This window comes from Pristis pectinata, chromosome 7, assembly GCF_009764475.1.
Source record: "Pristis pectinata isolate sPriPec2 chromosome 7, sPriPec2.1.pri, whole genome shotgun sequence".
Lineage (NCBI taxonomy): Eukaryota > Metazoa > Chordata > Chondrichthyes > Rhinopristiformes > Pristidae > Pristis > Pristis pectinata.
Genome location: NC_067411.1, coordinates 27,816,286 through 27,831,376, shown reverse-complemented (window position 1 = coordinate 27,831,376; position 15,091 = coordinate 27,816,286). Strand labels below are relative to the sequence as shown.

Below are 15,091 nucleotides of genomic sequence, written 5' to 3'. Positions count from 1 at the left end.
AAGTGATTTATCCAGAGTACAACCAGTATCTAAAATTTCCTGGGAAACATTAACATTTTCCTCGGTAAATAATGTATTCATTTAGAATTTCCTTTTTGATCCCTAATTGGCCTGACCTTTTACTACAAGTTTACTGTTCAAATGCATGTAGAATGTTTAGATGATGCTTTTACAACTGCTGTCAGTCATTTCTCTCTCTCTCTCCCCCCCCCCCCCCCCCCCACAACAGCCTTTGCCTGTCCTGTTTATTTCCACTCTGAATCTTGCTGTAATACTCTTTAATTATCAATCTGACATTTATGATACATTGTTTCTGCTTCATTTTCATGCTGGGTGCTCTGCTTTTGACTCTTGAAGGTCCTCCCATTGTGAATTGTGTATGTGTCTTGTGATAGTTGATATTTGAAGTACTATTGTTACAATTGACAACCTAAAACTCAACACAATCCTTAGTCTGGGAACTATTGAGCAGAGTTTGTCTTCCAAGCTACAAAAGTGATGTCACAGTCACTTGCTGCAGTTGTGAAGTGTGGGAATAATAGCTACATTATCAAATAGTGAATGTGTGTATAATACACTGTAAACCATGTGAACTGTAAACCAAGGTAACATGTTTAATTCCTTAACCAAATTTGCACAAAATAGACACATTGACCATATCTTCTTGTATTTTTTTCATTTACTCATTACACAATACATTGTCACAGCTAAATATAGGCCAAAAATGTGAGTTTTATTACTTCATATTTTGAGATAACTGCATAACAACAAAACGTGAATTTAACAAGCTTCAAGTTTAGTAAGTCCATTTTGGTAATAGTTTAAGTTTTGCTCTCTTGCATTTTTTTTTAAAATGTCTCAAGTGGTAAACATTTGACTTTAGATGCTTGGGTTTCTCTACAGAAAGAAATAGCAAAGACATATTCTTTAGCTTACAGATTAGTGTATGCAAACTTGAGCTTCAAGGAGAGATTCTCTACTCAACCTACTGGGAGAATCTAGAATCAAGGTTAGGTCCAATTAATTTCATGTGAAGTCATTAAACTCCCTTTCACCCCCAAACCCACAGATGAGAAAAGAAAATGAACTTGGTTAATTAAAGTGTTAATTTAGCCAAGTATAGAGTTTTTATATACCTCACTGTAAGAAGCTACAGTAGTGAGCAGCAAGTATCTAGGCCACCTGGGATCCAGCTCTGGTTGCCTATATTGTGTATGTTGAAGGTCAACAGTTTAAAACCTGTTTAAAAGGTCTCTGCCTTGCCATAAATAGAGAACACCTGCCTGTATGTTTATGCAATGCCTATACCAGCCTTGTCCCATAGCCACATGAAGCAAATGAAGTGCTGCTTGGAGATCAATCTATTGTAACATGGGAAATGGGATTAGTTTGCACACAATGTACTACCATAAACATGTTAACTGAGATACATCTTGGCCAGGACCAACTATCCTTGCCTTCTCCAAACAAAGCCATGTGATCTTCTGTCCACCCAAAGAGCAGTCAAGGTCTTGGTTGAGTGTCTCCTACGAAAGACATCACCTTGGCACTTCCGCAGTACTGCATAGGTGTGGCAGCCTAGGTTTTTGCTTTTGTTTGATTTGAAATGCAGCCTTTTGACTAGGAGGCAAAATGCTACCTAGTTCACTGGAGCTGGCATTTGGCAGCCAGAATCCATGAATGGTAAGTTGTTCCCAAGAAACAATTGTTCTCTCAAAATGTTTTAACTACTTGATCTTTCTTTAAACACTGTTTTGAAATTTAACTATTTTCCCCTAACTTAAATGTATTTAAACAATTGTTATAAAATATTCTCAAGGTGCTATTCATGAGAAACATAAAACAGCCAAGATTCTAGATGTTTGCAGAGCAAACTTCTACATAATGAAATAGAAACCATCCACAAAACTAAGCAAATCTGTTTATGGGTAAAATGACAGAGGGTCAGCCAAAAATGTTCAAATAAATAATGTAATCATTAGAGGGCAACACAATGTACAACCCTTGCCCTTAAAAAAAAAAGCTATGGTCAATTAAAGCCAAAAGCGCACAAAGAAAAAGCATTCAAAAGTGCAAAAGCTAGCCCAGATTCTGGCAACAGATACACAAAGAAAACCAAAAGCAAGAGCCACAAAAATGACTATTAACATAAACTTGGAGGAATCATCCAAAATCAATTCATTCTCTGTTACAATTATTAAAGTGGGAGCAATATGAACCTCTTGTAAATGGGTAATGGTGATTGAGAAAATTAAGAAAATAGTGAATTTCTTGTGTCACCGTTTACACTTGATGATGTATTTGCCTTTTGATATCCATAGCTATGGTTTTGCCCATTCTCTTAATCTGTTATTATCTCTTTCCAGTTTAATTCCATCTGTAGTCTACTGTGTGATCCTCAAGCTCCAAAATGTGGCCTTTAATCTGTTTATGAATACAGTAAATACTTGCAAAGAAACAAATATCACATAATGAAGAAAATAATTGCACTCGTGATAAACAAGTCTTAGTTTGGAAACCAAGAAGTTCTTAAGGTTCAAAGGAATGAGTTAAGAACACTGAAAATGTCCTAATCATTATCTTCCAAGTTTCCTTGATTCAGGAACAGTTTGTTTAGATTGGAAATTTGTGTACACCAATGTACTGTATGAAAGAGATGAAAATCAATAACTAAGGAAATGTTTCACCCAATGTGGATTTATAACAGGTAGATCAAACCTAAAAAAGACTACAGAATTTCAGAGGTGACTGAACTGGTGAGTGCTTACATGTGTTTGGTGTTCAGTTAATTTCACCCACCCCCCCAAAAACAAAACCATCTGTGAGATGAAGTTGAAGCCCACAAAGCAAAATATTAACTTGTTTAGGAAAGAGGCTGAGCTTTGGGAGAAAGGATAAAGTGGGACAAGTATTTATTCATAAACAGATTAAAGGCCACATTTTGGAGCTTGAGGATCACACAATGGACTACAGATGGAATTAAACTGGAAAGAGATAATAACAGATTAAGAGAATGGGCAAAACCATAGCTATGGATATCAAAAGGCAAATACATCATCATCCAGGCTACATCTAGAAAAAAATGCTGTAAAGGATATTTTGTAAGTCACGAAAAGCTAGAACCAGTAATGGTCCAAAGAATCAAACAGAACAGAACAAGCCGTTCAGCACCTACCATAAAGCACCCATTTATACCATTCGTACAATTATACCTTCGCACTTTCCCCACATTCCCATCAACTCCCCCACATTCTATCAGGAACTTGGGAGTTCATGTACACATTATTATATCAACAACAACTTGTAAAAAAAATAAAAGTAAAACAGCTGATGTAATGTCTGGCCTTAAATCTAGATAATAATGAAAGAATGCATAAGTTATACCACACTTTTTGTTTTAAAAGTACTAGTGGAATCGCACTTTCAGTTCTGTAAGAAGTTCTGGGCACTGAACCTTAGAAAGGATACATCAGTCCTAGAGGGAATGCAGCATCAATTTGTCAGAATGATATCTGGACACAAAAGTGTTAAATTGCTAAGAGATCCATATAAAGTCTGAGATTAACATACTTACTAACAGAGAGTCTGAAAGATATGGGACAAAGGATATGGAATTAAGATACAGTTGGTCAGAGTATTTCCAGCATTCTTCTGAATTTAGTACCAAGCTTTACTGCCCAACCAAGGGTGCGAGTGCCATCCATCACATCTAAACCAGATGGTGGCATCCTTGGCTTAAAAACATCATCTGCGAACAGATCCTTGAATCAATTCCCTTCCCATTTGACTGCTTTGGCAAGGTCAGTGACAGAAAGTGGTTCAGAGCAGCTCTTCAATGGCTCCAGGAAGCCATACTAATTGACATGTTTGGGGATACTTCTGAAAGAACTGTGAATGTGCACCTTCCTGAACCATTTACTGCATCAGCAACAGATGGTTGGTCAATTATTGAAGGACTCAACTTGGTTCCAATCAACCAACTGACATGCTGTTCCTGGGCAACGCAATGTACAGATATCATATCTTTTGCAGTTAGTCAATGGTTGCATAAACCCTCAAGTTGTATCTTAATTAGTCACACAAATTGAAATAATTAATACTAGTACAACAAATTGTTAACCTTGTAAACAAAGCAGGATACTTTCAGTTCTTAAAACTACTTTTTGTTGGTTTACTTATCAGTTACGAACAATACTTTTAAAATGTTTCCCTAAAACTTCTACTAAAAATATTTAGAAAAATCTCTTATCATTTCTTCTAAAATATCGAAAGATCATTTTCACAGGATCTTTTCCCCTCTGTCAGTAATACTATCAGCCATGGGGTAATTTAATAGTAAGTCTGCCTTCTGCCTTGCTGTCGAACTCCTTGATTTAACAGAGTACTGGCAACTTCTTGCTGACAAAGGCATGCACAAGAGGCCAGATCTTGTTGGTTTCTGTTCCTGAGAAGACTTCTAAAATGCCTTTATTTCTAATAAAAAGCACAAACATTATATTTTATTGCAGAACAGGAAATGGATCCTCTGTCTATTACACATATATAAATTCCTAGATGTAAAATGAGCAAGGTCCACTTCTATATTTAGACAATACAACAAAAACAGAATTGTTCAGTAATTATAACCACGGTCTCTATCCTTTGATTCATAACAGATTATTTGGTGGGAAACTTCAGGGTCCACAGGATCAAAGTCATCTGTTGCTCAAACTTTTTATTCAATCACAGACATGATCATCACTGGCATGCTAGCATTTACTTCTCAGCCCAAATTGGCACCAGAACTGAGTGGTTTCCTGGACAATTTTAGTTAAGAATCAATGGAACTTGGGCCTGCAGTCACAATCTCGCCAGATGGGAGAAGTTAGAGTTCGTTCCTTGAAGGATATTAGTGAACCAGATTATTTTCTTTAAACAATTTGGTAATCTTTATTCCAGATGTTTTTTTAAAATTTAATTTCCTCAGCTGCCATAGTGGGATTCTGGATCCATGCTTCTAGGTGCTAGTTCTGTAACTTTCACCATTTACCAGGTTTCAAATTAAATCATTTATAACTACATCCGTAGAATTAAATTGTATACATCTAATTTGTATTTAAGTAATTACTAATTGCTTCCACACTCCATTGTGTGTACCTATTCCATAAATTGACCACTCACCATTTAAATGTTATGGAATAGCTCTAACTTTACCATCACCACCCCATCTTTCCCCCCTCCCCCACAGCCGCTTTTCCAGTTCTCATGCACTAACAACACTCTAGAGTTTGACATTGCTGAAATATTCAGTTCCTTCACAATGCTGAACGGGCCAATCATTTCCCAGCATGCTGATTAGTTACAGAACACAATTCAAGACATAGAATTTGCCATTAGCGACAGTTTAAAAGCACCATTTCTTCCCTTACCGATAGTATTCCAAAACTGGCTGGGTTAGTTCTTCATATGCCTGGAGCCTTAAGATCACAGTTTGTGGCTTGTCATCGTCACGCTGAATCAGAGGTTCTCCAGTGAGGTCATCGATCCCCTTTGTTCAGGTCAATTCAGAGAATAAAATCAGTGAAGGAAAGTAGCTTGTATTTCACCACCTCCCTCCCCACAAATAATCACTGTTAGTACTTTCCTCTAAAATATCCCTGTTAATTCAATAAATGCCACACCAGCAGTGAGTCAATGACTGAATGAGGCAACATTCTAAGCTTGTGGCATGTAACTACAAGACAGCACCTTGCACTGGCTTCTGACATCAGTTGTTTGGAAGGGAGTGAAAGTCATGTGTAGCAATTGAACGAATCATAGGATACAACACGAGGCCATACACTCCGTCATAACTGTGCCAGCTCCTGGGTACAATAAATTGATCGCACTCCTCCTTCTTCACACTTTTCCCCCCATTGTAATTTTTATCTAATTCTCTCTCTAATCTGCTTCCAAAACCCCACAAAGAAAAACAATTTACTCAGGTCAGCTGTGGATCTTTCATGAATCATCTTAAATCCATGCAATCTGGTTACTGACCTTTATGCCATTAGAAACAGTTCCACCTTATTTACCTCAACAAGATGGTGGCTGTCCCATTCCCACTGCCCTGTCCCTCTCCCGATCCCACTGACCCAATCCCGGTCCCATTGTATCCAAATGTCCATCAATCACAGCCTTGAATGTACTCAACAATGAGGTAGAGAATTCCAAAAACATATCCCTGTTCAGCGAAATTTCTCCTCATCTTAGTTCTGAATAAATGGCCTCCGTGGTCTATGAAAATTCAAATAAAATCAGAAGCTTGACATTGACCCAAAAACTCTCACACTGTACTTTCACCAGCATATTCTAAATGGAGAAACAATACACAAAACTAAGTTGTGTGGAAAAGTCACTAATAAAAGGTAAAAAAGCCAAGATGTCTCAGGTTCACGATATCTGTTCACTGGATTCAGATTTTTTTTAATATTATTTTATGGGTCAGTAAAATGATTAACACAGATGTTCCTTTTGTAAACAATAGCAAGAGGCATCAGTTTTGATTTGAGGCCTAGGTCTGGGAATGCTGCACCGCCAGCAGTATCCCGTCAGTCACAGCTCCTACCTCCTCGTGTGGACATGATCAATCCCAGAACATCATGTCAGAAAGAACCAATGCCTTTATCCGATGAGCTAAGCAATATTTCACCTTCAATCAGTCACTACAGCTGGTTAATCTCATCACTGGTACACTGTTTGTGTGGAGCTGCTGTACAGAAGTTCACCACTATTCCCACACGACCCCAGCAGCTGTACAAAGTACTTCATTTACTTTCCTCTTCTTTCTGCTCCTCTGCACTCTTGTTCTTTTGGGATGAAAGTTAACATCCAAAAACCCTTTTCACCCTTGATTTCTGCAGAAGGATCTCCAAATCTGTGCTCATCCAATTTGTTGCTTTTCACCATAAAAATACTTTGACCTATCTACAAAGTGGACCAAAGGTTTTATGTGCAAGCCTTTAAGAGAATATTTTTGAACTGTAAATTAGAGGGAGTACAATCCGAAGAAAACAGCAATAGATAATGTGCTTCCAATTAAATAAAGTGAAGTAAATATTTCACAAACATGAAAACCGGCTTAATGACAACTCCAAAATTCTGGATGGAAAACAAGTCTCCATGGATGCACCTCTAGTTTTTAAATGCGATTATGAAGCCTGTTTCCAGTTCTAATGTTGGATACTTAACTGCTACTTTTGGAGGATTGAAGTTAGTATTGTACACTCTCCCGCTGCCTGGGTGGATCCATCGAGATGTCAGACGTTCTTTGATTGTCTCAAAGGGGACATTCAACTTAATGACAGTGTCCAGTTTGTAAACTTTGTGCAATTCTTCTGCCTGTGGGACTGTCCTGGGAAACCCTTGTAAATAAGGACAAGAAATAGACAATGCAGTAAATCTTGGTAAAACTTTATGAAGCCAAGTCAAAGATCCACAAGCTTTTCTTCATGAAGGAGTTTAATATCTTGAAACACAAACTAAACCAGTATTGCATTTGCTCATTAATCAATGAAAGATTTTTTTTTATTGAGACAACATGGAGCATTAAGGGATAGACACAAGTTTTTGACACTGAAGAACTATTACTAACAATGATTACAATATAAAATAAAAAAAATGTATCCTTATTGAATTAAAGGATAAGTTTGTTTGATAATAAGCCTTGTGTAAGAATCTGGTCAGACTCGAAATAATTTACATTCAAGCTTAACAAAAATAAATAATAAAATAAAAGTACTCATTAAATTTACTTCCACAAATTACCAAGATAGCTAATAATGAACAGTTTCTCGTAGATTATTTCCTTGCTACTGTGAAGCCTGTATGCTGATTGGGCAAGTAACATTCTTACAAACGTCAGATAACAAACCTGAATGAGCGAATCTAACCGCAAACCTATTGTCAAGTCCATGTTGACAACAACTATTAATCAGAAACAACTCAACCAAATACTGTGGTTACAAGAGCAGCTCAGAGGCTGGATGTCCCAAAGCCTTTTCACCATTTTATAAGGCATATCAGGAGACGATGGAATATCCTCCACTTTCCTGAATGAGTCCTGCTCTAACAGCACTCAGGAAAGTTCATGTTCTAGTGGAAAGGATCATCCTTCAGTGGACCCAGATCCAACAGCTCAACATTCACACTCTCCACCATCCTGCAGCACATACAACATGATCTAATGCAGAAACTAGCCAAGGTTTCTTCCACAATCCCTTCCAAGTCACTACTCAGACACAACTGGTCTGAGAATACACAGAACATCATCCATTTCTCTGTTGCTGCTTCAGAATCCTGCCTCACTGCTCTGTGGGAGCAAATTCAACACCTGAAGTGTACTAGTTCTTCTCATCACCATCCTCTCAAGCACAATCCAGGATAAGGAGACAAATGTCAGTCTTCCTAATAATCCCAATATTCTGTGTATGAATCAAAAAAATCTTTTGGCAATTTTTCATATCATATAATGTGTGCATTTCACACTGGGGGTGAATTTCTCACTGGAGATTCTTGTGACAAATTTGATCACAAGATACACGTGACCAATATATTAAAGAAAATTTCTACAAGACCATAAGGTAAAAGGGACAAAAGTTCCATAATCTTTCCTTCCAAGGGCAAATAATGTCTTCATTCCTGGTTGAAAACATGGCCCAGATTTTCCAGGTCCCTGTACCAGGGTGATCATTGGGATGGGAACTCTGGAAATGCTGCAAAAGAGGAAACTATTGAATTTTTTTTAATCCATATTTTCCTGGATCTTTGAGCATCAGTGGAAACCAATGGTAATCATACCATCATTGGCAGTGAACGGTGGTTGGACACATAATCTAAAGGTGGTGTGTGCGACCGATTTGCTATTGCAGGGAGAGTGAGCCCAGAATCTTAAATGTCTACTGTCAGAATTTTCAGGCCCAGATATTCAACATCTTAACCAAGTGAGCTGGTGGAACAGAATCACTGCAGATTTCAGCAGAGGAGACTATTCAGCCCATTGTGCCTGTGCTAGCTCCAAAAAAGCTGTCAGGTTCAGTTCCAGATTACCGCTTTTTGTCTGAAACTCTGTAAATCCCTCATCCATAGAACATAAATCCTCTTCAAATTATTTGTGGAATCAGCTTCTACCACATTCCAGATCTTAAAAACTTGCAGTAAAATTAATTTCTCATCTTCCTTTTAGATCCGTTGTCAATATTTTTGGATCTATGACCACTGGTTATTGACCCACATCAGTGGGAACAGCTTTTCCCTTACACAAGTTCTTTAAATTTTATATGCATTAAAATATTAACTTTTATATGTGCATAAATGCAATTGATTTATGGACCATTTCTCCAACATAGTGTTTCCAGCACTTCCTGTTTTATCTCACATAAGCTATTGGCTTTGCCAAACATAGCTAAAAGTAAATAAAGGGTTATCTTTAAGGTATGAGGTGCGGTATTGTACAATGACCTACTTTCATGTAAACTTAAGATATTTATAACTTCCACACATACAGTTTATTCCGAGTACCCAGCCATAATATCTTGCCATGACTACAAATGTTCAAGCATCAAGATAAGAATTTACATGTGTTACACTGATAAAAACTGGGGCACCATAGCAAACAGCCCTGTCTTACAGCTTTTCAAGTACTAGACTTCTGCATAACATGCTTTTTGAGTGCAGAGTTAGTGGTGTTTCAGTGATATACCTATGCTTACCATCCAGCAGCCAGTTATATTGACTTATACTTTTCAGTTCATGCAGTATTAGCCGAGTTATCACATCATCTGGCACCAGGTTCCCCTCATCAATAAATGACTTGGCTAGTAATCCAACCTCTGCAACACAACATACACTGAATTAATATTGTTACAAACATCCAAGGCTGGAATGTATGCAGATTTACATGAGAAGTTTCACCTTGTTCCCTAAAGTTGCTGGCTTATGGTAGAGTGCAATCCACGGGTCGTGTCAGTCATCTAGGGGCTGACCAGCCAAACTTCATGTGTTAGTACACGGCGTTTAACCAACTTCCACCAATCCTTCAGGCCTGTGTTGTTTTCTGATCAGTGCCAATTGTCTAAAGGCCCTGTAAGTCTATAGGCTCTGACCTTGAGTCTACAATGAGTTGCCTTTTTGAAAGCCCTTTGGCCAATGTCCTGTAAGGTTAACTTTTAGTAAAAACCCAAGGAGAATGCCAAGTGACGCCATCACTACCCTTTCTCCCCTCCTCATTCTCCCTAGTTCACGTCAGGTAAATACCCTGCAGGTGATTCTACAGCTAATTTGCACCATGATAAGTGTGCATGATAACTTGTGCTTAATGTTATTTCCATTAACAACAGGTAATAAAGACAAAATTGAGCTCTGTTGGTAATCAAACAAATACTCTGCCACATTACAACATCACTACATGGAATTGCTGAGACCTACTGTGTACTGGATGGGGAGAGAAAAGCAAACATCACCGACAGAACACCCACATCACTCACAAAGGCCAGACAAGGGCACATTACAGCAGGAAATCTCCTCCAACTTGCCCAAAGTGAAATAGCTGTTAATCATGTATGGTTGATCTTGTAATCAACTCTGAGTTTTCTTCACAAACTGGATGCAATTTTGTGTAAAAAGACAAATGTCCTTTGTCACTAAGCAACACAATAAAACTAATCTAGTAAACTACATCTTAGCTCAACATGGGTCAGTATTGCTGAACTTTGGTCCCTGTTGTTTTGGAATGGATTGTAAAAGTTAAATTTAGGTTATCAAACTAGTAAAACTGGATAAAGTAAGACCTTTCATGCCAAGTGCAAACCTTCACCTGCAATTTAGTATGGCAATGGACACCAACCCCAACAATCCACATTTTCCATAATTCCTTACGGCATAGAATGCCATTCAGCCTATCAAGTGCACGTCAGCTCACAGAGTAATCCCATTCTTCCACTAGTTCTTCCTGTAACCCATTGCTCTCACATTCTCATCAATTCCTCCCAGATGTAACTATTCACCCACACACTGGGAGCAACTTACAGCAGTCAATTAATCAACCAAACTACATGTCTTTGGGATGTGAGAGAAAACAGGAGCACCCAGAGGAAACTCACGCTGTTGCAGGGAGAATGTGCAAGCTCCACGCAGACAGCTCGAGGTCAGGATTGAACCTGGATCACTGAAGCTATGAGGCAGCAGCTTCACTAACTGTGTCACTCAAAATCCATTCCCAACTCTCTGCAGGTTTAACAACGACAAAGTTGGACTTTGGGTTCACATTCAACTCCAGAGACTGAAGCAGAAGAATACACGACCACCATTGTAGGGCAGCACTGTGAACATCCAACCCTCAAGGTACCCACTCTGGATTAGACGTTCAACTGAGACCATCAACTTGATGCCAAAGATCTCAGGACATTATAGAAAGAGCAGCAGTGTGCTCCAGGTGTTGCTGACAATCATCTCCCCCTCCCAACTAAATCCTAAACAATTTATCCACATCATTTATCTCAATGAACTTCATAGACTTTGCAATGCAAAATGACAGTCACCTTTTCAATGACATTGCTCCTTGCCCAGTGTGGGCCTCCTTGCATTCCCACCCTCACCATCCTGTTTCCCCACAGTGACATTTGAAGCATTGATTCACTGAAATTCAAATGAGGAGGCATTCTGGGATTCTGTACACAAGTCATTTGAGACATGATACTTAGTATGGGACGAGAGGATTTTCCCTGGCTAAAAAAGTTGGATCTACCTTCTTTGGAGTTTAGAAGAATGATGGGTGATCTTCTTGAAACATACAGGAAAGGGACATGACAAGATAAAGGTTGAGATGTTTGTACCAGTGGGAGAATCTCGAATGAGGATCCATAGGTACAAGATTACGGGGCGGACATTTAAAACTGAGGTGTGTAGGAATTTCTTGTCACAGAGGGCGTTACGTTTCTAGAATTCTCTACCCTAGATGGTTGTGAAGACGGGATTGTTGGGGGTACTTAAAGAGGAAGGAGATAAATTCTTGAAAGTTCAGGGAATTGAGAGCTGGGGAGAACTGGCACAGGAGACAAGGCCTGGGGCAGATCAGCCACGATCAGATTGAATGGTGGGGCCAGGGGCCCCACTCTGCTTCTGTTTTCCTGTCCGTTGTGTGTTCTTGTGGGTGGTAACTGTAATATGTCAGGGAGGAAGAGGTGACTTTGAAACTAGGGATGCCAAACTCTACTTGGTTTTCACATCTTGTTTGGGTCCATTGAAGATTAGTCGACAGAGACCGATTCTCATCAGTAGTCAACAACTGCATCATCTTTCCTTCATTCCACAATGAAAGCATCTAAATCAAATGACATCACCCAACAATTTCTATGCTGAAATTAATATTTGAACCGAATTACTAATTGGGTTACATTTGACTGACAATTTCGCTGGCCTGGATTTTACAATCAACAGTGAAATTACAGCACTCGCCTTTGACTTTAATGAAAAAAGTACTTCCCATGAGTGATCCTCCCACATGGGGTTTCAATGGTGTGTTCTTCTACATTGTAGAGATGTCCAGCATCACTGGATCAAAATCCTGGAATGACCTTTCCAACAACAGTGTGGGAACAACCTCATCAGAAAGGCTGAGTGATTTGCAACTCCTGAGCAAATGCAACATCCCATGCTGTATGCAGCAAGGTCCAGATTATCTCCAGGTACAGGCTGAGAGTGGCAATTCAGACAAATGCAAGACAATGACTTTACCCAGAAGCAGAGGGGCTAATGTCTATCCTTGACATCCACAGTCTCCAAATAAAGAGAAGGAATGTCTTCACTCAGATGATGGTAAATTTTTGGAATTCTCTACCCCAGAGGACTCAAAACTGAAATGGATAGATTTTTTTGGATACTGGAGAAATCAAGGGCAGGACAATATTGCGAATCCAAGTAGGCCGAGTATCACACAGGCTTCTTTGTCATGTAACTGGCACAGCAGACCAAGGGAACCAGTGGCTGTGGGGTATCTGGATTTTCAGAATACATTTGATGTTAGCACATGAAAGGCTGTTACATAAAATGAGGGCACATGTGGTTGGAAGCAATATGTTAGGAGTATGGAAAAAACTGAAGGTCAGAAAAGAGAAGAGGAATAAGCAGGTGTTTTTCAGGTTGTAGACTGTTGCAACAAGGATCATTATTACAAGCTTTATCAGTGACTTGGTTTAAAGTACAGTGTAAGATATCCAGGTTTGCTGATGATACAAAGCTTTGTGGGAAAGTGAGCTATAAAGATAATACAGGGTCTGCAAAGGAGTATAAGAGAATGGCTGATAAAGTGGCAGGTGGAGTATAATGTGAGAAAATATTATGTATTTTAGCAGAAAAAAAAGAGAAAAAAAATCAAGCATTTCAAATTTTAAGAAACCAGGTAATAATAGGTGTTTTCCTACATTGTCAAAGTGACCACATTTTCAAAAGTACTTAATTTCCATGATATCTTCCAGAATGTCCAAGATCACGATAAATGAAAGTTCATTTCTTTCCTTAACATTTCAGATTGACCAGCTGTACTATCAGCAGAGGCAGAGTATTTCAGTCTCAATATACAGTTTGATCAGCCTCGAGTTAGCTCACAAAGTGAAAGGAACTTTCGAAATGCTGCTATAATCAAAATTTAAACATACAGTATATAAAACCATAATTCACATCAATTAAATTGACACACACTGTATGCCACGTAAGGGTAAATTTAACTGAATTTTTCAACACTGCATTGAACAGCAGGATTATTGTTCCAGTTACACGAAACGCCTAGTGTTTCCATTCCTTTTCAGAATGGCTGTGCATGCAAAACAGGCAATAAAGTAAGCTGTGGAAAAAAATACTCACTCAGCATGTTTCTCAACCCCATCTTTCAAATGGCAGTGATCCTACTGGCCTGTTACAAAGGTTGTAATTAAATTTATACACTTTCCCCTTTCCAATTATTGCTAATCTTTATATTTAAAAAAACCCAAGTTTTTATCAATTTTAATTGAAATGGAGAGCAAAGCTCACTGAAAATAGTTCAGTTTAGGGTGTTATTTTTCACCCTATAAAGATCTCCACCAAACTGAAAGGGACATGAATTAAATGGCAAGAAAAAAAATGAATACATGGATAATAAACAAATAAGCACTGATACATTTCCCCACTTAACTATGATAGCTACATTGCACCTTCAACTGAACTGAAATAAGATCTATTCACTGTTTCCATGAAAACGTTGAACTTGCATTTGTTTAACACCTTTCATAACTTCAAGACACTCAAAGTGCTTTGTTACCAGTGAAGTACTTCTGGAAATAAATCAACCCCTGTAATATAAAGCAGCCCATCTGCACCTAACAATTGGATGGCCAGGTCTTATGCTGGTTGTTGTTGGGTGAAGGATAACGGCGGCGGGACCCATGTTTAACGAGTGTTAAGGAAAGGCACGTCTCCTGCGATCCAGGACCTTCAGCCTGCAGACCATGTTCTGTGGGGGGAGGCTGACGCTGCAATCCTTGGACTCAGTGTTAACCACCCGGAGAAGACCGTGCACAAAGAAACATCAGATAATGAGGCCAATCCGTTATTGACCAATGTTTTCTTCACTCACACTCTGCAACCTCTGCGGGGGGAGGGGGGACTGCTGCTACGCCCGGGACCAGTCTCCGGTTTCATCCCCCGCCCCCCACATCTCCCCGCCGGTCCCATCCACCTACCCCACCGGGATTCCCTCCCCACCACCTACCGGTCTCCCTGCGGATGTTGTCCCGCAGCAGCTCCCCGCTGGCGACGTACTTCAGCCCGAAGGTGCTGACGATGCGCTCGGACACGGTGCCTTTCCCCGAGCCGGGGGGACCCATGATCACGGCCCGGAACAGCGCCCGGGCCCCCATAGCTGGGGATAGACCTGCAGCTCCCGCTCCCTGTCAGTGGTGGGACCCCACTCGCAGCTTCTCGCCGCTCGGCAGCAGTGACTTCGCCGCATTGACTTCACTCGGTGGCGAGCCGGCAGGAAGTGACAGTGAATGGGGGGAGGAACCCTCGGGGGCGGGAATCAACGAGGAATCGATGCAAT

The 15,091-nt window shown here is 39.6% G+C and overlaps 1 protein-coding gene across 2 annotated transcripts; it reads right to left on the bottom strand.

The window, feature by feature from the left end:
* Positions 1-591: 591 nt before the first annotated feature.
* On the bottom strand, positions 592-15,091 carry ak3 (adenylate kinase 3). Of its 2 annotated transcripts, XM_052019420.1 has the most exons (5): positions 14,762-15,091; positions 9,729-9,848; positions 7,210-7,382; positions 5,409-5,527; positions 592-4,473 (listed from the first exon to the last, which is right to left on the bottom strand). In XM_052019420.1, the coding sequence occupies exons 1-5, from the start codon at positions 14,907-14,909 to the stop codon at positions 4,374-4,376; spliced, it is 660 nt and encodes a 219-aa protein (XP_051875380.1). In that variant the 5' UTR covers positions 14,910-15,091; the 3' UTR covers positions 592-4,373. The 2 variants fall into 2 exon arrangements, with proteins under 2 accessions (XP_051875380.1, XP_051875381.1); XM_052019421.1 differs by lacking the exon at positions 9,729-9,848 and having other exon boundaries at positions 2,996-4,473; positions 14,762-15,082.